The sequence below is a fragment of the Chenopodium quinoa genome, unplaced genomic scaffold (genome assembly GCF_001683475.1).
Source record: "Chenopodium quinoa cultivar QQ74 unplaced genomic scaffold, ASM168347v1, whole genome shotgun sequence".
NCBI lineage: Eukaryota > Viridiplantae > Streptophyta > Magnoliopsida > Caryophyllales > Amaranthaceae > Chenopodium > Chenopodium quinoa.
This window is the reverse complement of record NW_018742974.1, coordinates 3,125,782-3,153,221: the sequence shown is the minus strand read 5'-3', so window position 1 is coordinate 3,153,221 and position 27,440 is coordinate 3,125,782. Positions and strand designations below refer to the sequence as shown.

Below are 27,440 nucleotides of genomic sequence, written 5' to 3'. Positions count from 1 at the left end.
CTTGTATTTTTATAAAAATAAATTTTAACCAATCCACAAAAAATCAGACATGAAGACATAGTAACACCACAAATTTCTTACTACAGGTCTGTCTATTTGCCAATTTTTGAAAAATATTCTTTTTTAATAATAAAATTTTAATTGACTATCTAGAAAGAAGATTCTTTAAGATTTGTAAGTTGGGGTCACACGTTCCCATAGGATAAATACTCTATTTTTTATGATTTTTACAAAACAAGGTATCAAAATGATAAACTGATTTGAGGCTGTTTTCCCCAACCAAGCATACTCTTTTTATTTGGTATATCAAATGACTTCTAAAAAGAAAGAATTTTCTACAGAGCATTTATATGCTTGTCCTTAACATACCATTAAAAGGATCATGCCAATTTCGAAGTACTTTGACCATTATCACCCAATTCCCCATGAACGTCCCAAACTGGAGTGTTTTTAAAGAAAATTCATTATCTTTCATTTCAACAGTTAGATGAATCCCAATTTTTTATATGTTATATAAGACTTGTAGAAATTTCCAAATACCTATCATATGCTCAAATCTGACTGTTAGAACATGAGTTATGGTGTCCGAAATATTAGAGACACTTTAAACCCTTAAGCTTTTTAAGGAAAAATGGAATGAACATTATTATATAATTTGTGTCACCCTATTATGTATACCTCTGGTTTTTTTTAAGTCATTTGAGGAAGTTATAAATTACTCATGCCTCAAGTTGATATTAATCCAAAAAAGATTGTATCACTTTAAGACTAACACTTTTTTTTTATTTAAAAAAAAAAAATCTTCTTCATCCTATGGCTATATGAAAGAAGCATTATAAATAATTCATTTAGTTTGGAATACAATGTCTTATAATTTTTAAATAAATCTTGTTTAAGTTTTAATTCCATCATCGTTCGGAAGAGCAAAATTTCCTTATGCATTTCTTAATAAAGTGACAACTAACTTTTAATTAAGCAAAATATGGCCTTGCGTGCTTATATCATTTCATTAATAAAATAAATCTTTCGAGTTATGGTTTATGGCTTATATTTAAAAAAAGAGGGTTAAGTTGAATATTCAATCATGATAGGTTATAAGATGATCTATTTGCCGCAGAGAATTATACTTTTAAAGTTTTATTATCTCTGATAGATCGCTTACTTAATCTAACATGATTAAGGTTTTCAACATATACTACCTATCATTTAGATTTAAGCCATATAGAATGTCCATTCTGTGTAAATCAATTTCATACAATCTAAACACATTTCCTTCATATTCTTCTCAATTCATACCAAATAAAATTCCTTTTTTAGCACACTCAAATAAGCCCACACAATCTCTTTTTGGAAGTTGGTCAACCCTAAATAAAGTCGTTAATTGAAACGCATTTTACAAACAAAATCATTCTCCTCAAAGAAACTCCTATGGTATCGCTGATTCTAGTGACTTCCTCAACCTTGATAAATTGACCTCCACCTTGAAAGCAAGATTGCTCAACCTCATTCAAATGACCCTATATGGATCGACCACCTCTCCTAAAAAAATATATATATAAACTTTCTTGAAACCTCGTATGAAATTTCGACCATGTATAAATGGATGTTCGTAAGAACTACGTAGGGTTTTGATCCGGGAGTGGATTCAAATCCCACAATGAACGGTACGTAGTGCAACTTTAATGCTCAAACCCACCATATATCGTAAGGTTTAATTCACTTTTATTTTACATTTGAGTGTGATTGACAATGTGGAAATTTTCATGTTTTTATGCATTAGTTTAAGGAAAAGTATGTGAATAATCATAACCAATTAACAACGTATTAGTAAGAGCCTGTTCGTTAGAACAGAGGAAGAGACGAGTTCCAAACGTTCGATCTTCCTAACTTATACCCCGTACCTAGATTTCTGATTTTCCTAAGAACATACTTATATAGTGCCTCATCTAATGGAGTCAATGTCGTTTTCTATTTGAAAACGATCATAAACAAAAAGACCGTCTCTATTCGGGCAAAAATAGAGTGGTAACTCTAATTTTTTTTTTTTAGTCAAATTATCGACTTACGTGGGATTTGACTTCTAATTTTAATTAGTAAAAAAAAAATGGGTACCACAGAGAGAAAATAAATTGATGAGAGAGAAAGTGATAATGGAAACATGACGATTTAGGGTAGTCATTTTCCTAGTATTCGATAGATTTACCAAAATGCCATTACTTAAGCAAAAAGGCGGACTACATCACAACCGTCGGATCAAATGAATCGATGGTTCTCACATAATCTTGAATCTATATATATATATATATATATATATATATATATATATATATATATATATATATATATATATATAAGTATATATATATATATATATATAAGTATATTTCAAGGGTTGAGAGACAAATAGAGAGTGTCTCACAATGGCATTTTTGCAAATAAGTGGAAAAAAAGTAAAACGGGGTGGTTTTTGGAGGGAAAAGAAAACGACATAGTAAAATATAGAACGGTGTGGTCCCAAAAGAAGGATAGTGACATTTGGTAACTTTAGGGGTAATTGAAAAGGTTAGGGGAAAAGTGAAAAGTTTGCTCCAGACTTCCGGCTAGTCTTCGCCCTTAAAAATGTCGAAGGTGGAAACTTGAATCCACCATTGGAGGGTGAAAAAAGTGGGAAGGAGGGCCAAAAATTCCCATTAATTGTCGCTCGCAGTTGATTATGGAGGGTGTTGCAGCGACGGTTTTGTCGTTAGTGACACCGGTGATAACGTTGCAGTGTTCGATTTGGTGAAGCATGGCATGGAGGTGAGGGTGGGGGACCTATTGTAGGTGAGTTCCAGGCTGAAGAGGACGGTGCGACGGACGGTTGTATTGATATTGAATGGTTGTTTATTGGGATTCGGGACAACCTACTGTTGCCATTGATTTTGTTTTGTTTTTTGGGGTCCCCTTGTTCTCGTTTATTAGTTAATTAGCAAAGTTTTCAAAAGAGTTCCACTGAAATGCAAAAGGGTTCCATTGTAATGATAAAGGGTTTAATTGTAGTGCTGAATGGTTGTACTGATATGATAAGGGTTCCATTTAACAAAATAAAACATGCTTTAAACTAAAATCGAACCCAAAACCTCTTATAAGTAAAGGTAATGCATTTACCATCTCAACCAACTTTTATTTAATTTGTATATTCTTTTCACTTATTACGTACATTAGAGGTAATATTATTCATTTTTTCCACAAGATTAGAATATGAATACATACGAGGGAAAAAAAAATTAACACATAAGGCAATGCACGAACCACACATTAACTATATAAAAACATAATTAAAAAATTAAAAAAAGTACACAACTATATATCAACCCAGAACCCGAGCATCGCCCGGAGCACACACTAGTTATACATGATAATGCGTCCAATAACTTATACGGAGTATGATAATTTAAAAACTTATTAAAAATGTTTAAAACCATATATCTATATATCAATAGTGAAGATATTAAAAAAATGTAGACTGATTTAGAATTTTTTTTATTATTATCAACATAATATGTAATGTTTGTTCACAATATTTTCAAAAAATGTAAACTAAACTTTACTATGAGTATAATTATTAATAGCTATAATAATACTTGATAATTAGTTGGTAATTGTAGACTAGTTTATTCAAATTGTTTACGCACTAAAGCTGGTTATTGGGTAGGGTAGTCCAATGATAATAGGGTCAAGACTAGATTAATGCATTTTACTGTCATTTGAATCAAAAAAAAAAATTGAATGTGTTTCACTTTCATTTGATTCAATTAACTTTGTAGAATACATTTGACTTTTCTTTGATTCAATTAGCTTTGTTTCAATGTGTTTAACTTTCATTTGATTCAATTAGCATTGTAGAATACATTTGACTTTTCTTTGATTCAAATTAGTTTTGTTTTAATGTGTTTAACTTTCATTTGATTCAATTAGCGTTGTTGAATGCATTTGACTTTCATATAATATTCAATTAGCTTTGTTTGAATGTGTTTGACTTTCATTTGATTCAATTAGCTTTGTTGAATGCATTTAACTTTCATTTGATTCCAAAAGCTTTGTTTGAATGGTTTAGACTTTTAGTTGATTCAACTAGCTTTGTTGAATGCATTTTACTTTCATATATCATTTACAGTAGTGAATGATTGTATTGAACTATTGATATGATAGAAAACCACATTATTAAGTAATACCATTATTGTAATGATAAAGGGTTCTATCGTAGTGGTGAATTGTGTGTACTGATATGATAGAAAACCTCACTATTAAGTTGTACCACTGTAATGATAAAAGGGTTCTATTGTAGTACCGCTGTAATGATAAATAGTTCCATTGGTCTGGTGAATGGTTTTACTGATATGATAGGAAACCACGGTATTAAGTAGTACCACTGTAATGATAAAGGGTTCCGTTGGACTGGTGATTTTATATACTTCGATAGTATTAAGTAGTCCACTGTAATCAGCGTGAAGCCCATTACAATCCACAAGGGTACCATTAAAAGATTTTGTTGCCTTTATGAAAAGGTCATGTAATTCAAAATGGGGATGACATTATACGAATATGTTGTATGACCGTACTATGTACATTGAAACAATATACTATATCATGCATAAGTGTATGTACTTTTTTTTTTTACAGCGGAATAAAAGAAGACTAGCTCCCAACAGCCTCGGGACTACCAAAGGCGTAAAGATAAGGACTAGGAGAGAGTTTAACTCTTTTTACAGAACTAATACAAGGATGTAAACGGGGAATTGGGGTACAATCTTTAAAACATGCTGAACAATGCAAATGTGAGGGTTCCCAAGCTTCATCGCAGATCATAGTCTTCAGTGTATGTACTTTCAATCACGAACAAAAGTCATTAAATTACTAATTTGTAGTGTGTCATATAAATTTTAAATTTGTAGTGTGAATACACACCAAGACCTCTATTTCAGAATTATCTTCACTTAAAATTGGTACGCTATAACACTAAACTAAGTAGTAAGTGAGTAGTAAGTGTAGTAATTACTAATTACATTGGTCTACACTCATTAGGAAAGCCAGAATACATGTCCGGTTGGATTGCTCCAAATATTGAACAACACCATTTTCCATAACTATGAAGTCAAACCCTTAGTTTGTGTTATTGGTACCCTTGTGGATATTGAATGTATTGAAATTCCATCTGTGTGAATAACAAGTAACCAAATGAACCCTACCAATGTCCCACTAAGAAAGGGCCACTGAAATCATTTAGGGTACCATATTACATACGAAAGGTTCCACTGAAATTTCTGGAGTACCAACCTAAGATGCAGTACCATTGTAATAACCATAAGATCCATTTATATTATCAAGTGTACCATTATATTAAGTATTAAAAGGTTACATTTGATATTGCGTAGGGTACTTTTGAAATAAATCAGGGTATATTTGATATGGCGTAGGGTACTTTTGAAATAAACTAGGATATTCTTTCCTTTTTATTTTCAGTAATTTAATTGTTTTGATTCATCATGTTTTGTTTAATTGATTTGATTAGTTTAGATTTTATTATGTGTGAGTAGTTTTATTCTAGGGTTCTTGGGTATCCATAATTAATATGAAAGGGTAATTTATTGTTGTTGATTGTTAATTCTTGATAAATTTCTTATTGATTGTTTTAATTCTATGCAATTAGATTAGGCCTGGTTTAATTAAATTAGTTATGCAATATTGATTCGAGATTCAAGAGATGACAATTGATGTTTAGACTTAGTTTCAATCGACAAGTTAATTTATAAATGGTTAAGTCAAGATTCGAGAGAAACGATTTAATACTGGTAGATTAATTCTGTTATTATAATACGTAGCGAAAGCCTTTTATATTATTTATTGGTGAACCAATACCCTAGACTTTTATTTATTGATTTCTCTTTATTTTACTCTCATTAGATTAATTCTATTCACAACAACAATTTGGTTACTTAATAATTTAGATTATTTTAATTGATTAGGAATAGGAAGACTTATTTTCCCGTGGATTTGACCTTTCCCTATCTATTATTACTTCCTTGTGAAGTCAAACCCTTAGTTTGTGTTAATGGTACCCTTGTGGATATCAAATGAACTGAAATTCCACCTTTGTGAGTAACAAATGACCAAATGAACCCTACCAATGTCCTATTAAGAAAGGACCACTGAAATCATATAGGGTACCATATTACATACGAAAGGTTCCATTGAAATTTCTAGAGTACCAACCTAATAAGATGCAATACCATTGTAATAACCATAAGATCCATTTAAATTATCAAGTGTACCATTATATTAAGTATTAAAAGGTTACATTTTATATGGCGTAGGCTACTTTTGAAATAAACTAGGGTACATTTGATATGGCGTAGGGTACTTTTGAAATATACTAGGGTACTCTTTCCTTTTTATTCTCAGTAATTTAATTGCTTTGATTCATCATGTTTTGTTTAATTGATTTGTTTAGTTTAGATTTTATTAGGTGTGAGTAATTTTATTCTAGGGTTCTTGGGAATCCATAAATAATATGAATGGGTAATTTATTACTTTGATTGTCAATGCTTGATCAATTTCCTATTGATTAATTTAATGCTATGTAATTAGATTAAGCCTAGTTTAATTGAATGAGTTATGCAATATTGATTTGAGATTCGAGAGATGATAATTGATATTTAGGCTTAGTTTCAATCGACGAGTTAATTTATAAATGGTTAAGTCAAGATTCGAGAGAGTCGATTTAATGCCGGTAGATTAATTCTGTGATTGTAATACGTAGCGAAATCCCTTTGTGATCTGATTAATTGATGCATTGATGATTAATTATTGTGTTTTACCCTGAATTTTTTAATTTTTTTTTTATTTTTTTACGCAAACCCTGGAATATTGTTTATTGGTGAACCTATCCACTAGGCTTTTATTTATTGATTTCTCCTTATTTTACTGTCATTAGATTAATTACTTTCACAACAACAATTTGGTTACTGACTATAAAGACTTATTTCGTTGTAAATTTGACCCTACTTCCTTAACTATTATTAGTTAGTGTTTTAGAAATTATTTTTGACTGTGTTATACGACTTTAGCCTGTCACTAATGTCTAAGACTATAAATGCTAATGTTAAACATCCTTTATAATTAGAACTAACATTTTATACAAGCCTTCATATGGATGAAAAAACACACCCACGCCATACAAACATAAATCACAAACCAGGCTAAATATGCTCCCAATACTCACCCAATTATCCAATAAAAAAAATCAGCATGTGTATTATGGACTTGTATATACTCCCAATATTACTAAAAACAAATCCCTCAATAAAATCAAGAAACATATTTACTAACACAGTACATAGATCCACATAAAAATCTTCTTCAATAAAATCAAGAATCATATTACTAAATATGCTACCATAACACATAAACCAAACAAGGACCATAATCCTTCGCTCTGAACAGAATGTAACCATAGAAAATCCAAAAAGTTTACAAATCCAAAGAAAATCAACACCAAAACAGTAACAATAACCACGCCATCCAATTCAATCCATTGCAAAAAGAAACAAAATTTATTCAAATTTAACGCTTAATTAAACTCTTAACACTACGCTACCGTTTCCCAAAATTAAAGTCGACAAAGAAAGCCCATTGATAAACCAAACCAAATTACCACCCCCACAACCCTTCAATACTCCAATTGCAGCCCTCCAATACTCCATTTTCAACCCTAACTGCATCTTTTTCCCAATTTGCGACACTATTGCGTCCTTATTCAAAATTGGGACTACCCCAAATTGCGACCCCAAATCAAACAACGAAACAAAGTAATAAACAAATCAAACCGAAACTATAACATTGAATTCAATTACGAAAAAAACCCTAACTTTTTCAATTCAATTTACAGAAATTTAAGATATAAAAAACCCTAACTATAACACTTTCGAATTGCGACAATTGGAGAAGCTGAAGCTGAGCGCTGAGATAAAGTTCGTCGGCGAAGGAGAGGGGACCAAATTCACCGGTTAACACCTTCAAATTGCAACAATTGATGACAGGGCAGCAAATTCGTCGGCGACAGAGAGGGGAGCAAGTACGCCGGCGACAGGGCAGCAAATTCGTCGCGACAAATAGTCGAGGAGAGAGAAACAATGAAGGAAGAAATAGTTGAGGAGAGAGAAGCAATGAGGAGAGAGAAGCAGAATGCTTTCTTTTTTGTGGAAGACAAAATGACTAGTACAAAAACGGGATTCCTTACCTCGAAACGGGAACATAAGGTGGACAAAATTCAAATTCCTTTTAAAAAGAACATTATACCCCTGCGAGACAATCGTAAATGGCTCGCAACCCTCCGTTTAAACAACCTCATATTTTTCCTTAAAACATTCACACGTTTTTCCATAAAGCCATTTCTGTTGGCAAATTCCTGACCACAACCAAGGAGAAAAAAAAAATCCAAAAATACTTTAACCTTATCATCAACCAAGTGAGCACACCACCCTTTATTTAGTTATATGCCATTTGGGGTTGTAACTGCAGTAAACTGAAAACAAGAACATTAAAAAATGGCAGCCATTAAACTGCTGGAATTAGCTCTATTATTCAACCTGTTTTCAACCCCAAATCAATTGGGTGGATTACTTACTGGGAATGGAAAGCCTGCATCATTTCCACCATCATGTAATCGAATCGAATGCCCGAGTTTCGATACGATTGAACAAGGAAATGGCTATGAAATTCGTCGCTATAATTCATCTGTTTGGGTGTCCACCAACAAAATTGTTGATATCTCTCTTGTTCAGGCTACTCGTACTGGATTCTTGCAGTAAGTTTACAGTACTCCCTGTTTCCTTTTCTTGTCTTGAATTACATGCACAATTTTTAGTCACTACTTCTCCAATTTTTGGTTTTATTTAACTTATCAGAATTGAAGACCCGTACCTAATTTCATATCATTGAATACGTATTGGTATTTATGTATGTTAAAAACCTCATCTTTAATTGTAATCTTTGAAATTTCACGCTTGTCCATGTATATTTTATACACCTATAGTCCTATTATTAATTGCTCTTAGGAACTCAACCCATGTATATTTCACGTTTGAAAAATGAAGTGAAAGGCTTAAAAACAATCAATCCACTTATCCAACGGCTAAGGTTACTTTTTCTAACGTATAAAATCACTCCCTCCATCCCTACTCCCTTATTGATCTTATGGCCAATTTAAAATCTCAAATAGTTCCATTTGCTTTTTTTATTTACCTTTAATATTAAAAAAATTTTACTCAAATTCCCTTAAATTTACAACAATATTTGTGCAAATTTAACTTTCTTGTGTAAATTTTTTTTTTTTTGTAATTTTTATTACTCTCTGAATCTACTTTTACTACTTTTATTTATTTTTATTAACTACATGAAGTTTGTTTGATTTTTTTAAAATATTTTTTTTTTGTATTTATGAGACTAAAATTTGTTATATATTAAGATAAAATTCCTAATATTAAAAGATAATATATAATATTTAATTAATTTAAACTTAAAAATCTCATTCACCAATTTTGCTTACATAACATTTAAATTATTTAATTCTAAAATAAATTAATAATCTCTTATTTAATTGGCTACCACTAAGATTTATAATCCTACATGACGCGTTGAGAAAATTAAATCCTACGTGACTCTCTAAAAATTCGGGAAAAAACTCCCCTTTATATATATATATTAGATTTCCGTAAAAATTATCTATAAAGATTATCAATAAATGACGGAAAAAGTAGAAGACAATTAAATGGATATGTATGAATAGTGCAATATTTCAAATATTATTATGATAAATATTAGGAAATTTTGTTAGAAAAAACCATTTATGACAACTATTTTATTGGAAAAAACCTTATAAAATTTTTTTGGCAAAGAAAAAACAGATTGTAAAATATTTTTTTTGAAGACAACCTAAAATTTCTAATCACTCAATTAACAACTAATTTTTCTAATTACTCATAAATGTAACTAACTATTTAATAACTAAGTATATTTTTTAATTAAAAAACAAAAATAAAAACCACCCTATGTTTCTACCCCTCTCATGGCAATAACCCCCTCCCCCAACCCAGCCGCCGCCTAGAACCCCTCACCCCCGCCGAACCAACCCCCTCCCTTTCCCCTTTACCCTTGCCGACCACCCTCCTCCGAAAAACCACCCACCAATACCACCTTCTGCCATAACGTACCACAACCAGAAAACCACCCCAAAACCCCAACCAAAACGCTTCATACGCAACCAAATCCCCTCCTGAATCTTCAACAAATCCTCCTTAAACGCCCCAATCTCTCTCCTCCCATCTAATAAAAACTTCAAAATCCCTCTTTAAATGCCGCAATTGCTTTTGAGTTGTTTCAATTACTCACTGGGAAAGTTCAATTTGGTGTGATTCTGAGTTGGATTTATTGTTGGGTTAGGATTTAGGAGGGTGGTCGCGACGAATGTAAAGGGGAAAGGGAAGGGTCGGTTCAACGGTGGAGGTTGGTCTACGAGGGTGGGGGGTTTTAGGCGACGGCTGGAGATGGGGGAGAGGGCTGCTGCCATGGGAGGGAGAGAAGGAGAGGGTGGCTAATTGAGTGATTAGAGATCTCGGGGTGTCTTCAACAAAAATATTTTACAATCTGGTTTCTTCTTGCCAAAAAAATTTTATGTTACTCGGACTCTTTCATTTACCTCATGTGTCCGTGTCGACATGACTCATGTCGGACACCGACACAAACACTGACACTTGGACACACTTCATTTTTAACTAAAAACAAAACTTTTTTCAAGAAAATGGGCGAGTCCGATACTTGAACACCCGTGTCTAATTTGACACTTCATCCGAATCCAAGTAACATAGTTTACAAGGTTTTTTCCCACAAAATAGTTGTTATAAATGGTTTTTTCAGACAAAATTTCCTAAATATTACTCCTTCTGTCCCTTTTTTTTGCTCCATTGGACTTTTCACGATCTTCGAGACGTGTGTTAAAACATAAATATCTCAAGATCTATAAGTGTAAAAATTATAAAAGCTGATATTAATAAAATATATAATTCGACGGATCCAACAAGATCCCACTTGACTATATTATCTCTTATACATTAATGGAAATTTACAGTCTAAGTTATCAAAAATTGACTCAAAAATTAGCTGTGGGGCAAAAAAAATAAAAAAATAGGGACACAAGAGTAGTTTCAGTCCATTTGGTTACTTTTCAACTATTGATTATTTATTTCAATTTATTTTTCAATTTGTAATTTTAATTATGGTTTTGTATTGGATAGGCTGTTCAACTACATTCAAGGGAAAAACGAATATAAGAAAACAATAGAGATGACAGCTCCAGTGATCACACAAGTCTCCCCAAGTGATGGACCCTTGTGTGAATCTTCATTTTTGGTGAGCTTCTACGTTCCGAAGGAGAACCAGGCAGACCCGCCCCCTGCTGAAGGGCTGCATATCCAGAGGTGGGACTCGACTTACGTAGCAGTCCGACAGTTTGGGGGGTTTGTCGCTGACTATGAAGTTGGAGAGGAAGCCGCAGCATTGCAGAGCAGCCTTGCAGGGTCCAAATGGGCAGCTGCCATCGAGAAAGCCCAAACAGAGAATCCTAAGTCGAGTTATACCGTTGCTCAGTATAATTCTCCATTCGAAGTCTTCAATAGGGTGAATGAGATATGGTTGAGTTTTGAGATGGAGGATGTTGCTGCTGAGTGAATGAGAAAAACCATTGTACTTGAATAAAATTGGGCATTTGTAACAAACAAATACTCCTATATGAGAATAGCATTTCTATGCCTTTATGATCTTATATCAGCCACTTTTGTTACAGTAAAAGTGTTTTCGATCTTGTCATAATTATAAATTTTGGGCAGTTCGGAATTAATATATGAAGTAATTTGGTACTGGAGAAGCAATGGAAACAATACATAGCACTAACAGAACAAGCAATAAAGCACCATCAGTCTGTAGAATATAACAGAACAAGCAATGAAGCAACATCAGTCTGTAGAATATGCCTGTGCATGTGATTTAGCTAAAAAATTGACATTTTTTGTCACTAATTGCGATAATGAGCCCATGTATCTTCGATACTACAATATTAACAGTTGCCCCCATTCAACAATAAATTGAAATGGACAAAAATCGGAGCACAGTTCCTACGAGGCTAAAAGCTATTGACTGCTACATTTAAAATCACATTATCAGAGGTGAACATTCGTAAAAGTCTGAATAAAACTATCACTGGCCGTACTCTCATAATTTACAAAATTTTGATACTCACTGTCAGACAGAAAAGCTTCACTAAAAGGACCGCTAACCTGTCTCATGTTTCCTCCCTGCATATTTTCAAGAGGATACGTTGCATGATCTGAATCCAAAATATACCCTGTCTGCTCGGAAACATATCTTGTCACTGGCTTGCTCCCTGAAAACATGCTACAAGATACCATTCTTTGAGTGGGACGTACGCGAGTAGAGTGAATGCCGAACATTGAGGAAAATGAATCAACATTGCCATTATCAGAATAATCAGCGGTACTGAATGAATCTCGTGTACTTTCACTGGTGAAAGATGCTTCATCTGAACTAGTGAAAAGGGACCAATCACTGGTTGTAGCATCAGAAAATAATTCGGGATGATCCACATGCATTTCAACAGCTTGATTATATCTATTGTTGGACCGGAGAACATCTAGTCCTACTTTGGAAGAATTACGAGTTTTGGTGATACAGGACCTTGAAGACTTGACAACTTGCTGCTTTCTAGCATTCTTTATATAGGCTCTTGGTGGTCGAGGAAAAGACCTATTGAAACAGCATAAAGTTCAAAATCTCAAAGATGGCAAACTTTAATAGTCATGCTCTGTTGCTCGAGCTTTACACAAAAGCACATGAAATATTGTCAATGATACTACAATGAAATTGCAAACAATAGTAGCTACAATTCACCTTAATATTGCAGTGTCAGCAAATTATGTATCAAAACTAGTGGTTTTAAAACTAGCCATCTAAATTCTAAAGACTCTTTAAATGTTTCCTCTCATTGGCTTTAATTGAGTTTTATAACTATAAAGACCAAAAGAGAAGTCGACTTTTGAAACATCTCGAAAGCAATTGCTTTAAAAGGTAAGGCAAGTTTTTATCATTTATAACCAAAAAAAAAAAAAAAAAAAAAAAAAGAGCTTAAAACCTGTCATCAATGACTCCTAGAAAAACTACGTGTATTTCGACAAACGACAGCACAAGTTCCTTCCCTCTTTTCAACCATGGGAGGAGGGGGCGGAGGGGGGCAACTTTGAAGTTAAAAAGTGTTTCCTAATGCATAAGAACAAGGACTTTCGTGGTCAAGTAAAGAAAAAAACATTCTCTAGTAGTTCTACCACTTAGCAGATTTCATTAAAGTGCTCATTCAAATCGTAACACTGTGTACAGATCAACCAAGCAAAGGCTTTTTATTTTTAACAGGAAAATGCTAATAAATTTGAGTTACCTCATGTAGAACAAGATATATGCTCCTTCTGACATCACCTGACTCATGGACGCTGGTTGAACCTGATGAAAATCACCATGAGTACTAGAGCACAACATAATAAAAGCATCTAATTTGGTAGCATCAGTTTATAATTGCTTTCATAGGTTTAGAGATAAAACTACGTACATCTTGATACCCTAAACCCAACCGAGGTGATAGTCATTCACAACATAGAAATGTTGCCTCTTCAAATTAATAGCTTGTCATTATTGTAAGCCAGGTCAATTTTTTTTGCCAAACAACAAACTGCTATTCTAGCATGTCTCATTTTGTTAAGTACATCAAACGCATTAGAACATCTACTTCCCTCTTCTCTAATTTTGGGGATCGATGGTAGGAAAAGAGATTAAGGGATATAAAGTGGTCTATGGATCGGAAACTACAATTTAGACCAAAGTGCTATCACGTAAGAAAGAAACTTCAGAATGTGATAAATGAACGTGTTTACTCATGATAAATTAATTGCTAGCTCTGTTTTGAATCCTTAGAAGAAAAAGTGCAACGATGAACTGTGGAGTGAACCGCAATGACTCCAAATAGACATAACCTTGCATCTAAAGAAGACCTGGGAAACAAATTTATTGGTTAACTAATCTAATTTGCTAAAAGGCAAAGAGGCTGTCATGGTAGTGTCATGCAATTGATCATAGAATAAATACTAACAAGCAATTTAAGGCATTTAAAAGAGAAAAACAAACAGGAAACGAAAAAGGTAATTGGCACTAACCACTGTATCATCTATCCTGTACCAATTTTCCTGCAGATCCTTCACATAAGATACATAGTGTCCAGAAAATGATGCATTTAATGTATCCACGTGCACAACCACACCATAAAGCAAGTAGAGCGGAGGGCAGTCATTTGAGCCTGTCATAAATGGGACCATGTCCAGCATCTCTGGAAAAGTAATGCATTTGTTTATCTTGCCATAATTTCCTTCCTGCACAAGGAAAGCCATAATTTTTCTTTTTTGTAATTCCCAGAGCATAGCAAGTCATTTACCGTCTAATAATTCAACAATAACCTAGGTGAATACCACATAAAAAGGACAAATAAATCACTTGCATGGTAAAAATCACACAGGCAAAGATACCAATTCTGCAATATAACAACAGATGAAGCACGAGATGCCTAGTCTGAACTGCTATCCCTTCTATAATCTCCTTCATAAGTGATGATGCTGATAGCCAGCATGTATGCATCAATAATGCAAACATCTTTAAAGCCTTTTGATCAGGTGTAAAGTACTCATTTTTTAAGAAGTTCAGTAAACAAATAACTTCTTATAATAACATAGCACAATCTCTTTTCATGCTGACTATAATACTAATTAAAAAGCAGTAATAAACATGGGTGCTCAAAAGATGACCAAAAAGTATGCATTGCCTAGGTGCTGATATTATTAGTTGAAAATGTGAAATCAACTATACAAATATCTATCTAGTCCTCTTCTCTGACGCTTTTATGTAACCAGAGCTATGCTACGAGATGAGACAAGTTTTCTTTAATATGTCAGTAAAATTAGGCAGGATTCATATTGGGTGTGTTCAAGGCTCAATGAAAATAATAATGATAAATTATTTTAGGAAATATCGACCGGGGAAAATCAATAAAATGAGGAGCATAGACCAAGATAATGCAGGGTGGAGCAAAACCTGAAACCTCTTTAATACAATTGTAAGAATGTTGGGAGCCTCATCAATGCTCAACTGCTTTCTAGCCCGCACGTAAGAAGCACACCTTTTCATGCAAATGTATGGGTGTTACTTGATTAAATCCAAACCACTAACATGATTTAAAACATCATATTAATGAAAAAACATTTGTCAAACCTTCCACATCTGTACATGTTCTCTCCATCTAAATCTTCAGGATTAGTAAACTGAGTCAGTGCATCTTCAAGTGATTCAACCCATCCAAAGATTTCTAATGTCAGATCCATTATGTTCTCATATCGTTCTGACTCATGGCGACATCTCAAACATACTACCTGTTCGTGAAATTGAAAAACATGTGTTGCTATCACATAAAATCAAATACAATAACCAGAACTTTAAATTCTCAGACTGCTGGAAATTTGGGAACATCAATGCTCTCCGTCATTGCTAGAAAATTCTCACAGAATTCACAGATATTCTATACCATTGATTTAAGGCGCCCACCAAATGTCTGTTGAACAAATGTTGTTTCCTGCAAAATGGAGTGAACCTGATTCTCACCACCGGCTTCCTCTAGACATATTGATTGCATTGATGCAACTAGAAGCCTAAGAAAAGGGCATGGATACCAATCAGAAACTTTAAATGTAAGAGTAACTTCCTTCTTATTCTTATAGGGTTACACCAACCAAAATGTCTAAATTGCTTTACCAAGTAGGATAATTAGCAAGACAAAGAAAATGCAATTTCACTATTTCAATTTAAACCTTAAAAATTCATGTGCATCTTCCTGACTTCCATCACCTATCTGGCAATTTATACTCCGTATGTGCGACAAAATATTGCTTGGAGACAAAGGCCCTGCAGCGTCTCTTAGCATATGCACATGTTGCTCAAGCTCACACATCAAGCACCAATTATTGACGGAGCCTATTATGATATAACAAAATAGACAATTAGAGACCAGAAAATTAGCTCTCATCATTTAATCCACTTTTAAAGAAGAAATAGACTTTTTTTTACATGTTCTTGAATGTGCTCGGCTCAGAAGGTAGACAACAAGAGGTTTTGTGCAGGTTAAACACTGCAGCACAGCATTGGCATAGCAACTGCACGTTAAAAATAAACGAGAATATAGGTCAACAACCTTAAAAACACTAAATGTGTTTTTGTGTTAATATATTATCAATTAAGAATTTTGAAGTACTGAACAGGTTACAGATACATGCAGTTATCTTCGAAACATGAGCCAGTAGTTATCCATTAAATAATTTAAATAATCTTTCAAAAAATAAAAAAATAATTTATATAACATTTCCAGTCACTCTTATCATTTGTATCTGTATTCTGTGTAAAAGCAACTCTGAGTACAGGTTTTTTGCAGTAAGCTAGGATAGAGGGAGGGGGTTGTAGGGAAAAAGGTCTATGCAAAACTTGTTCGTGTTCCTTACAAGAAGTGACATTGCCCCAAAAGCATTGTGAAAGCCAAAATACAGTATAATTATAAGAGGATTTGAAAAACAGAAATCAAAATTCAAAAGCCTACCATCTTATACAGATTATTTGAAAAATAGAAATCTATATACTCCGTCTGTTTCAAAATTCGACCCTGCCATTTTGGGATATATGAATTACTCACTCCATATCCTTATACCACTCCTTAATCTGAGAGCCTAAACCATATGGGGTGAAAAGTTTGAAACAGAGAAAGTAATACATTGCAAAAATTGCCCCACACTACTTGTTAGCATAGTTATAATACTTTACTATACTTTTTATCACCATTAAAATATGGTGTGAAGTCCAAATGATTAAATAAATAAATTTTATTCTAGTAAGAAGTACCTGTTTCCACAATTTAGAAGACCTCTAGGCATCAAGTCAAACACCTCAACTTCAAAGAACTTTGAAAACTTTTCAAAAGGGAACAGCACCTGACATGTATATAAGCAGAGTAATCAACAACTATCTGCTTGATAAAACTACACTGTGAGACAATAGCAATAAGTTGTTCTATGTCATTTTGTGCAGTTATCATAGTGACTTTGATTTCCAACTGACCTTAACTTTTTTACAACTACCAACGTCCATTTCAGAGGTAGCTTTCCTGGCCATCTTTGATAACTTTTTGAGGCCAATGGATTTCGTTGACCCGATGCTTGTGATACAATTGGTATCATGTGTGGAGGTGAAGTTTCCCATTTTAGGAGCTTTCGACAAGATTAAATAACAAACAGACAAAAAAAAAACATTAAATACATCAGCAGAGTACAATAAAGAAGAAACACTGACTTCACTAATATGTAGATCATTATACACATTAGTGATTAGGCACAATACATATAGTGGCATTTTGTAGGACATATATTGTAATCAATTACAAGTATGCAGGATAAGAGAAACTATACTAGCAACCAATTAATCTTAAAATGGAAATATGAAGTTACAAAGAGATGTTCAATGAAGGTTATAGGGTGTATATCGTCAACCGCTATCGGTAAAATAGGACTCATAAATACCTTATATTTTCACAAATTTACCTCTCTATATAAACAGACAACAGTGTGGCCCTCACTAGATTCCTCATGTCTCATTTTAAAATTCGCAAGATTCTTTTGTTGCAACAAGAAGAGCAAAATGACATGCTCCCTTTGTCCTAAAAAAATCTACTTGAACTTCTGCATTTATAATAAAAGATAAGTTTTGCTAATCTCTTTATATGTGTAATGCCATATTCCATCATTATATAGAATTCTATTGCTCTGTGCCTATATAATCATGTCAGATCAATGCACTTTCTAAGGTAAATCAATCAATCAATCAAAGTCTTAATTCCAATATGTGGGGTCGACTATATGAACCAAAAGGAAAGTTATAAAAAGTAATCCAGCAGTGGGAACGCAGTGGGTTTCTCGCTGGCAGCCCATGGATAAAGGAGGGTTACGGTAGGCCAGTGACAACCAGAGTAAAACTTTGTAGCATGGAGGAGTAATTGGTCAATAGAAATTATATAGGGCCTTAATATATCAAGGAGAATCATGCTCTCACTTAACATGGACTTACTTGAAACTTTGATGACCTTGCGGTAATAATATTTGTTCAAAACAAACTTATAGAAAGAGTTAATCATTAACTAATCAAGTTAAAATTAAGCTTTCTTATGACAAGTTTAATCTCGTTTCTTCATCCTCCTCTCCTATGTCTTTTCACTACTCAAAAAAACAAAAGCAAGCACAGCATGGCACTAGATTCCTTTTCTTATGTGTTTGGTACCTTGGTTTATAGAATTTTGATCATTACCACTTTTCAACATAGGATTATCCATTACAACAAAGAGCTCTTCAATTATTCCCTACCCCTTGCCTTAGAAAATTTAAAAATATATAAACCATATTATGGAGAAAGCCTCACCAGCCGCCGCCACCCCCCCCCCCCCCCCAAATTACTAGGTTCTCACCTTTACCCCAAACTCCATTGTTTTCCACCACCATTTTAGTTGCACCCTAGCATCTACAGCCATCATATATTACACTACTACACTATGAACCTCTAATTTTGGCCATTATCAAATCCTTTGGCAGCAATCTTTGTAGTGCAAAGGATCATTGGATCCATTCTTTGAGGCAAATTGTTAAAAATAGCTAATTATGATACAGATGTAAACCAAAACGAAATGAAAATGACTTAATGTAACAAAATTGATAATCATTGTCCACTAAAAGAAGAAAAAAAAAAAACACCAATGGAAGTAAAAGGAAGAGACAAAATTAAATCAAGGGTGCATACTATTCATCTGATTTTCACTTGTATGAACTTAATTAATGGAATTTATCTTAAACTATTAGACATATATTAAACTTATTTTAGTTGTAAATAGAACTTGGTAGCCTTATTAATTCTTATCAAAACTAATTTGAGCTTATTTTTCTAACTAATCTTATCAAAATTATTAATCTTTATCAAAACTTATCTTTCCTTATGAAGTTAATGTAAACAAGATAAGGCCTAAGAGGTTAACATTCAGGTTTCCATCTATAGTGGAATTGGCCACAATCAGATCATCCTGAAAACAGAATGAGAACGGTCAGTTGGGAGAAAATCCTAAACTCCCAAGAGAGTTGAACACTGGTGTGGTACCTAAATTGAAGAGAAAAAAGGTAGTAAGGCTGCCATCATTTATACATTTAGCTTCATACTCCTCATTCCATATATGTTGTAACTGAGATGAATTTTGTCATCACAATAGAAGAGGCAAATAAAAGGGGATAGGAACTAAAAAAAATAATAAATAAATAAAAGGAGGCATGTTTGAATTAAGGAGGGGCTTTGGGAGGAGAGAGTGAGGAGCAGAGGGTAAAGGAAAATAACTAAGAAGAGAGGATTTGATAGTTTGAAAACAGCTTTAAACATAATGTTTACACCAATGTTGTTTTTCCACTGGAGGTTCCTTTTGAGAAATTCAAAAAAATAATAGAGTGTTATTTAGAGAAAAATCTCCAAATACAGAAATATGGATCAATTCATAAAAATCAAGCAAAGGTCGCCATCCCTAACTTGATAAATAAATTAACTGCCATATGCATGGTTTTTGAGAAAGAGTTGGTAATTGTGAAAGACATTTTATTTAATCAAAATTTCCTTTGCTCCCCATATATTGCATCCTAGGGGGTTTCGCATCCCAAAGCACATATTCAACCTTTAATATCTTTGATAATATAAGAGTTAAAAGTATAGAAAGTGATACTATGAGCCTATGATAGTATATATCGAGATGAATCTAACAAGACCTCATATGACTATAATTTCCCTTACAAATAAATCAAAATATGTGGTTGAAGAGAAGTGTGTGAACTGTATATAAAATGAATGGTACAATATTTAGGGAAACGAGAAAGTATCAAATAAGTAGTATTGTTAAATATAATGAATATACTTTCCCTTATATATAAATCAGAATATGGTTGAAGAGAAGTGTGTGAACAATATAAAAACGCAAATGTTGCAATATTTAGGTAATAGAGGATGTATCAAATAGGTGGTTTTGTTACCCCAATGTTTTGTTATGACGTTTAGCTAACACAATCTACTATCTTATCCCTTTATCCCACAATATTTCCACCTTCCTCTCACTATAGCTTACTTTAGCGATGTATTTCTTAAACCCAACACCTTTTACAATATATCTCTTACTTAATCCACCTTTTATAAACCCATTATAGACACAAAAGTGTACTAACAGAGAGAATATTACTTTTAATGGTTTACAATATAAAATTATTAAATAAACAAGTCTAAAATTGCTCTGAAAACAAATGCATGCACAACTAGCATGAACCAAACATATATATATATATATATATATATATATATATATAAAAACTACAATAATTATGTATCAGAGGACATTAAATCTAGTTTGTTAATACCTGATTCACTAGATCCATGTCCCTTCCTCAATTTTTCTAAATGTGCTGGTTCTCTTGCTACTTTAGGCATTGACTTTCCAGAATCAGATTTGACAAATTTAGATTCTGCTGCACTTTTTGACATGATGTTATCGCAGTTTGATTTGTTCCTCTTTGTAATATCTTCACTACAGTTCATTGCTTCTCTTATTGGTAAACTATACCCTGAAGTTACTTTATTCACATTCATGCCTCTTTCATTAGAAGATGACAAGTTTGGTGTCTGACTTTTGAGCCCATCCTCCAAGTTTGTAGGCTCCCTACCTTTTAACTGCACCAAATGCTGTTTAAATGTTTGATTTTCCAGAAATAAATTGCAACTAGGTGACAAAAGAAACATGAAAAATTGAATAGAAACGTGTCAAGATCCAACCTTATGCCTAGTTGAAGCCTCCTTTGAAGGATCTGAATCATTCCTCAAGTACGTATCATTGGAGATAGATGCTGCTCTACCTTTGCTATCCGGCATTTTCTTAGAGGATCTGCGTAAACCTCGTTTTTCTAAGGGTATCCTCTCTTGTCTTGATATCTGACAAGCATCCACAGAAGCTGAAGTATCAGCAGGGGAAGCACCAGAAGAATTGGCATCAGCGAGCTGTGATGGACAGCCATTGAGCTGAAGATATGCACCTTTGTGACAAGAATCCCTCCCAACATCTTCTTCTATTGAAGAAGGCTTAAAAGAAGAGTATATATCGTCTGGCGGCTGGCATTGCTCTTTATGACCTTGCCTCCAATGAATTATCTGACACCTTCCAGAACTGCACTCAGATTAACAATGTAAGTCAAGGTCTCAGGAATAGCCAAGTGAAGAAATTGTCGCTTAGAAGCAGAAGTCCTTTGTCCCAAGTGAAAAAGTCTAAGTAATATACTTATCATTACTATATGTTTCAAGGGCACATCGAAAGTCCGGCGAAATAAAAAGGACTTTTTCTTAAGGATAAGACTACAATCCTTTGTGATCTCAGAAACTCAGACTTCATTTTGTTGAACCTCATGGAAGTATGTCAAGTCTAGAGATATCAATGGTTAGACATGTTTGAACTTTGTTTTTCTAAAGAGAATTGGATATGCACTTAGACCTTTTCAGATTCATGCGGCATGTTTTTACGCCTACAGCTAGGTGGATAACACTCTCTACCACTTAGAAAATTAAAACGACAGCAAATTTAGATTTCAAGTAGCTTATTTAATGCCTATAGACCTGAGACCCTTCCACTCCATCAAGTTGTTACAATTCAAAAAAAAAAATTCCCATATGGAAATTGACTGAAGTGTGAGGGTTAACTTTGACAGTAATAATCACTCTGAACCCATTACATAAGGAAAATTTACCCATGGGTAGAGCTCTATAGAGTAGCCACATGCTAAAATTGAATGAATAGAGAAAGGAAAAGGCATTTGATAGCACTGGAGACCATTTAGTTTAGCATCGCTGAGCTTAGCATTCTCTCTTTTTTCAACATAGATCGCAAACGTACAAGAACATGCATAGCGACCAATAGCACAGGTAAGGACATACAAGAAAAGTTCATCTCATTTTATTTTATTTTAATAATACAGATAAGTGCAACTAATCTATAGCTAAGAATCACCATGTAGAGGCAGGAATTTCATACATACCTAGCTTCTCCACAGACACCCTCATTATTTAAGTTTGAGTTTTGTGGCTAGGAGAGTCTGTTTTGTTTCCTTCTTCCTTAGTGAAATTTATTCCCTATGTGGCTTCCTTTCATATTTTGATCTGCTAGATTACTGAGACTAGTTTTGTATGCGTGTTACTCACATCATGAACATCCAAACAACTGAATTAGGCCTTTATTGATGAGAAATATACTAGCTTATACAAATGCAATTTCATTCAGACAATAAAACTCTATTCAAGAAATAATCAACACATTATGTCTTCCAATATCTTTTTAAGCATAGAAACAAGAGCAAGAATATCAAGAGATCCCTATTTTGCAGCAAAATTGGCATTATCTTACAACTGGATATATGCGCATACCAGTATCTGACAGACTTGCATCTAGAGCAGCGTGTTGTAGCCGGGCTATGGCATCTGGCACACTCCCAAAAAGCAGCAGTTGGAGGAGACGCAACAGGAGGAATTACACTAGCAGTTGCCATTGATTCCGGCCTAAAAGACTCTACGTTTGCCTCTTCTACAATTATATTTACCCTCTCTTTCTTATTTGAAGCCTCACTCCATTTCCCAAGTAAGATGTACAAAACCACTGGCAGCACAACCAGGACCAGAAACAGGGCAGGTATATCAGCTTGCCTTGGCTCAAGCATGTCCCTTTCAGCATACTCATATCCAGCTATACTTCCAACTGTCTAACTATTGCTGCTCTCTTCGAGCTTTGCAAGTCCAACAAATTTACATCCCCCTTCACTCGAAGGGACTTATATAGAAACCATTTGCCAAGACAATTGTAAACTTTCACCCCTCAAGTTCCTTAATGTGCCTTACTAAAGCTGCCCCCAAATTGGTCTTCTACTTTTAGACAGGAGCGATATGACCAATCGACAAACCCCCCACAGAAGCGGCACGAATATACGATCTTACTCTACTGATAGCTCCAAGTCACAGTTTTCTGAAAAAACAACACAAAACCCAGATCAAAATAGCCTCATGGACATTTTATTAAGAACACATTAAGCAATAACAACCCATTTCGGCTCCTGCCTCGCAAATGGTCCAGGGAGGTCAACTCACATTCAGCACTACCCTATGCAACAGAACATACCGCCTACACAAAAACGAAAGCACCCCTACCAATGACTGAACTTTATAGCTTAAATCTCAAATTTTTGAAAGCACAAAACTATGAGATACACCATTTATCCATTACTCAAATATTGAGCAAAAAAAATTAAGAAAAAGGAAATAAACCCAAGATTTATAATGAGCTTAAACGCAAACCCATTTGGTCAAAACATCAGCATTTCAAGTTATGGACACAAATTCATAGATCATACCTTTGAGAAAAAAAAAAAAAAAAAAAAAAAAAAAAAAACAATTTATTTAGCAACCTAACATTACTAAAAATTAATTCAATACCCCAACAAACCCACCAAAACTTAACTCATTTTTCCACAAAAAAACACCAATAAAATTCCAATGAAACATTTTCTAGATTTAGATATCTGAATATAAGTCTTCAAGATAACTTTCAAAGTACAAAAAAATATATAAGAAAATTGAAATTAAATTAAAAAAATAATAAAATAAAAAAGGAAGTACCTTAATAATGCAATGAAATGCTAAAAACAAATGTGAAAGTGATAATTGAAGTGTTGTGACTTCTCCTTGAAATGAAGAGATGCTTTGATTCTGCTGAAGGTAACAAGAAAACCTTGTCTCTCTCTCACTTATTCACTCACTCTTTTTCTCTTTCTCTCTCATCCAACTGAACAGTGTAAGAATGAGTTTGCTGCTGTAAGAGGTTTTTAATTTTATTTATTTTTAACTTAATTTTGGTTTTTTTTTTAATTAGTGTAATTTTGTCTTTTAAGATTGGTACCTAAATTCAATCTCACCGAACACGTGGAGAGTAGTGATTAGCTGTTTGAGTACTTTCATAGGGTCCCACTTGCTCTGACAGTTGAATTTTTATTAGTAACAATTTTGTACTGTTTAGTTCAGCATATTTTATACAGTACTTTGATACGGAGTGAGTTTGTTTTTTTTTATTATTTTTTTTTGTTTTTTTTATTTTTTATTTATTTATTTTTTATTTTGAAGGTAGTACTTTGATAAGTTCATCACTTTAATTAGATAAATTGATATCCATTAATCGTTATTACAATCTCATTTGCATGCACCCGGTTTACAATACAAACTTTTAATAAAATCGGGTGTACAATAATTATTGTACATTCATTTTAAATCTCTCTTAAAGTGATCAAAAGTTACCCCTAAAATGAATAAAAGTTACCCTAATATGTATAAAAGTAAACCAATACAAATAAAAATAATCTACGTTTTATTGGTAAAGAATCACATTTTAAATGACTAAAATTCAATTATTAGTGATTGAAAGTAATTTTATCACCCTTATAAAACTTTTCTTGTTCGATTTATAAAAATAAAATCATATTATGTTCAAAGTTACCCAAAAAAAGGCAAAAAGTTATCCTAAATTGGCTTAAAGTTACCCCTATACTGCTCGATTTACACTAATATTAGTGTAAACCAGATGTATACAAAAGTTTTTGGGTTTACAATATATTTATTGTAAATCGAAACCCCCGCACGTGCCACACATTTTCTGCATTTTTTTTAAAAGTAATAAAACTTGCGGAATTTAATACCTCAAAACCAAAAAAAAAACGCAGAACAATAATGAAGGAGAGAGAAAGTGAGAAAACGCATATCATCAATTGAGGAGAGAGAAAGTGAGAAAACGCATAATACGATCATCAATTGAGGAGAGAGAAAGTGAGAAAACTCACAAAGTGCAGAATTTGATCATCAATTGAAGAAAAAGATATTGCAGAATTCGATCAAAACACACAAATTGTAGAATTGGATCATCAATTCGATCGTCAATGGAGAATTCGACTTTTGATACCATAAATTGCAGCAATCTCATTCACGAATTGCTACAAAAACAGAGGCAAATTGAAACTGAATTTGAAATCGATTTAAATCGATCGATTATAGAAGAAGAAGAAACTAAGAGTTTTAGATGAATTCGTACCAATATTTGACTATAACAACAACACAGGCAATGGAAACGATGCAGAAGAAGCAATTGACAATGCAAAAGAAGCAATTAACAATGCAGAAAATCAAGTGGTTCCTGGTAAATCAATTGATTCAAATTCAGAACAAACAACCAAATCAAATGCAACTGAAGGTAAATTCTATAAACTTTTGAGATTGTATGCAAAAAGTAACCCTTTGAATGCATAAATGTTACCCTTTTCATGCATAAACGTGACCCTATTTATGCACAAATTGTAGACATCTACTTTTGGCCTCCTGTCCCGACAGGAAGTGCAATGACGATAAATAAAGTCAGCTTCGTGTTGGATCAAAGTGAAGAATACTTATGGATAACTGGTTAAGCCACAAAACACAAAAGACTAGCCCAAATCAAAGAAAAGCCAAAACAAAGGTCCAATTAACTAAACCCGGTCATAATTAGGCTTAAGCCCGTGCTTAAATCCTAATAATGACGGATTTAGGAGCGCCTAGGTTAAAACTTAGTGTTGCCGTAGAAAAAGTCGCGCGCATCTCACAAAGTCGCGCTGGGCTGCCACGCGCAACTAATTCGGTTGCGCGCGACACCCAGCGCAACTTCCAGAGTTGCGCTGCGAAAGATTTGTAATTATTCGAAAATTATACGGAAAATATAAAATCAAATCTTACCATAAAGCCGCACGCAAGAACAATAGTTGCGCTGCACATAGCAGCGCAACTCTATAACTTGCGCAGGGTTGCCGCGCACAACTTCATCTGTTGCGCGCGACATCTGCTGCTGCAGAAAGCTTGAAACCCTAAACCTAATCCTTCTCTATAAATACGAGCTTAAACCGAGGCTTCAACAGACAGAAATTAACCTAAAAACTTTGGCAAAATAACTTGTGAACTTGTGAAACCTAGCCCTTTTGTCCTAAACACTCATCCTTTCAATACTTTATTACTACGGTGGAGGTTCCCTAACAAGAAGGTGTCCATAAGTGTTCTAAACAGAGATCTAGCAAAGAGAAGTGGTAAATTCCCGAGCACTTAGTTAAATCACCTTTATTTTCTTGTTTAAAAGGACTTTAATAAATTAATTAGTGTTGTTTGATCACCTTTAAAATAATTAATTAATCAATTCCATATAGTATCTTACGTTAAATAAAGACTACAATTGAATTAAATAATTGTTGGTTGATCATATAAGCCAAGGCGAATCTTGTTTATTTATTGTTCTTCCATGAATCTAATTAAATAATAATAACGACTTTGCAATGTAATTCCTACGTGAATTAATGCTTGTAAATAAAATCAACTAACATAGTTTTAGGTATCACGTTGCATATATTGTTTGGTGATGAAATTGTGAAAAAGGAAGAGCTATTAGAGGTCGTACTAGGGCTAGGATGACGATTCCCCTCTAAAAGGAACGTTATCTTAGTACCCTTGCTCCCGAACTCATTTCTGGTTTATAGACCAATTTGGGCATGGGTAAACTTATGATTTGTGCTAATTATTCCATGAACTCCACATGGAAGAAAGGCGAGGTTTATGAGTTTTCCTAAAACTCATTGGCGACTCCTACTTGTTTCTTACAAAAAAAGTGTGATGATAGAATCAATTCTAATTCAAGGTCCCCCAAACAGTAAGGAATTCAAATCCTACTACACCTTAACAAGTGTAAAGTCCAAGGCTTTTAAGTGGCCAAGGGCATTTAAGGATAGTACCCCTTACGATGAGGATCACCCTCCTTACACAAATGTTACCTTAAGATTGTATGCAGAAAATTCAAATTGTATGCAAAAAGTAACCCTTTGTATGCCTTAAAGTTACCCTTTTCATGCATAAAAGTGACCCTATTTATGCACAAATGTTACCCTAAGAGGCTAAGATTATATGCAGAAAATTCAGATTGTATGCAAAAAGTAACCCTTTGTATGCCTTAATGTTACCCTTTTCATGCATAAAAGTGGCCCTATTTTCGAACAAATGTTACCCTTTTGTTGCCTCCAATTTGAATGATATGCTGCCTCTGGTTA

The 27,440-nt window shown here is 33.6% G+C and overlaps 2 protein-coding genes across 3 annotated transcripts; one reads left to right on the top strand and one right to left on the bottom strand.

The window, feature by feature from the left end:
* Positions 1-8,391: 8,391 nt before the first annotated feature.
* LOC110729248 (heme-binding protein 2-like) lies at positions 8,392-11,932 on the top strand. The gene is made up of 2 exons (XM_021908974.1): positions 8,392-8,845; positions 11,331-11,932. Exons 1-2 carry the CDS (start codon positions 8,586-8,588, stop codon positions 11,761-11,763), a joined length of 693 nt encoding a protein of 230 aa, XP_021764666.1. The 5' UTR covers positions 8,392-8,585; the 3' UTR covers positions 11,764-11,932.
* An 83-nt stretch (positions 11,933-12,015) lies between these two features.
* LOC110729247 (ubiquitin carboxyl-terminal hydrolase 15-like) lies at positions 12,016-24,180 on the bottom strand. 2 transcript variants are annotated; one of them, XM_021908972.1, is made up of 14 exons: positions 23,956-24,180; positions 22,714-23,305; positions 21,079-21,466; positions 20,667-20,988; positions 17,302-17,450; positions 17,086-17,174; positions 16,264-16,349; positions 16,008-16,170; positions 15,725-15,848; positions 15,415-15,572; positions 15,238-15,322; positions 14,310-14,522; positions 13,541-13,602; positions 12,016-12,855 (listed from the first exon to the last, which is right to left on the bottom strand). In XM_021908972.1, exons 2-14 carry the CDS (start codon positions 23,001-23,003, stop codon positions 12,252-12,254), a joined length of 2,733 nt encoding a protein of 910 aa, XP_021764664.1. In that variant the 5' UTR covers positions 23,004-23,305; positions 23,956-24,180; the 3' UTR covers positions 12,016-12,251. The 2 variants fall into 2 exon arrangements, with proteins under 2 accessions (XP_021764664.1, XP_021764665.1); XM_021908973.1 differs by having other exon boundaries at positions 20,667-20,976; positions 23,956-24,179.
* Between the last annotated feature and the right edge of the window lie 3,260 nt (positions 24,181-27,440).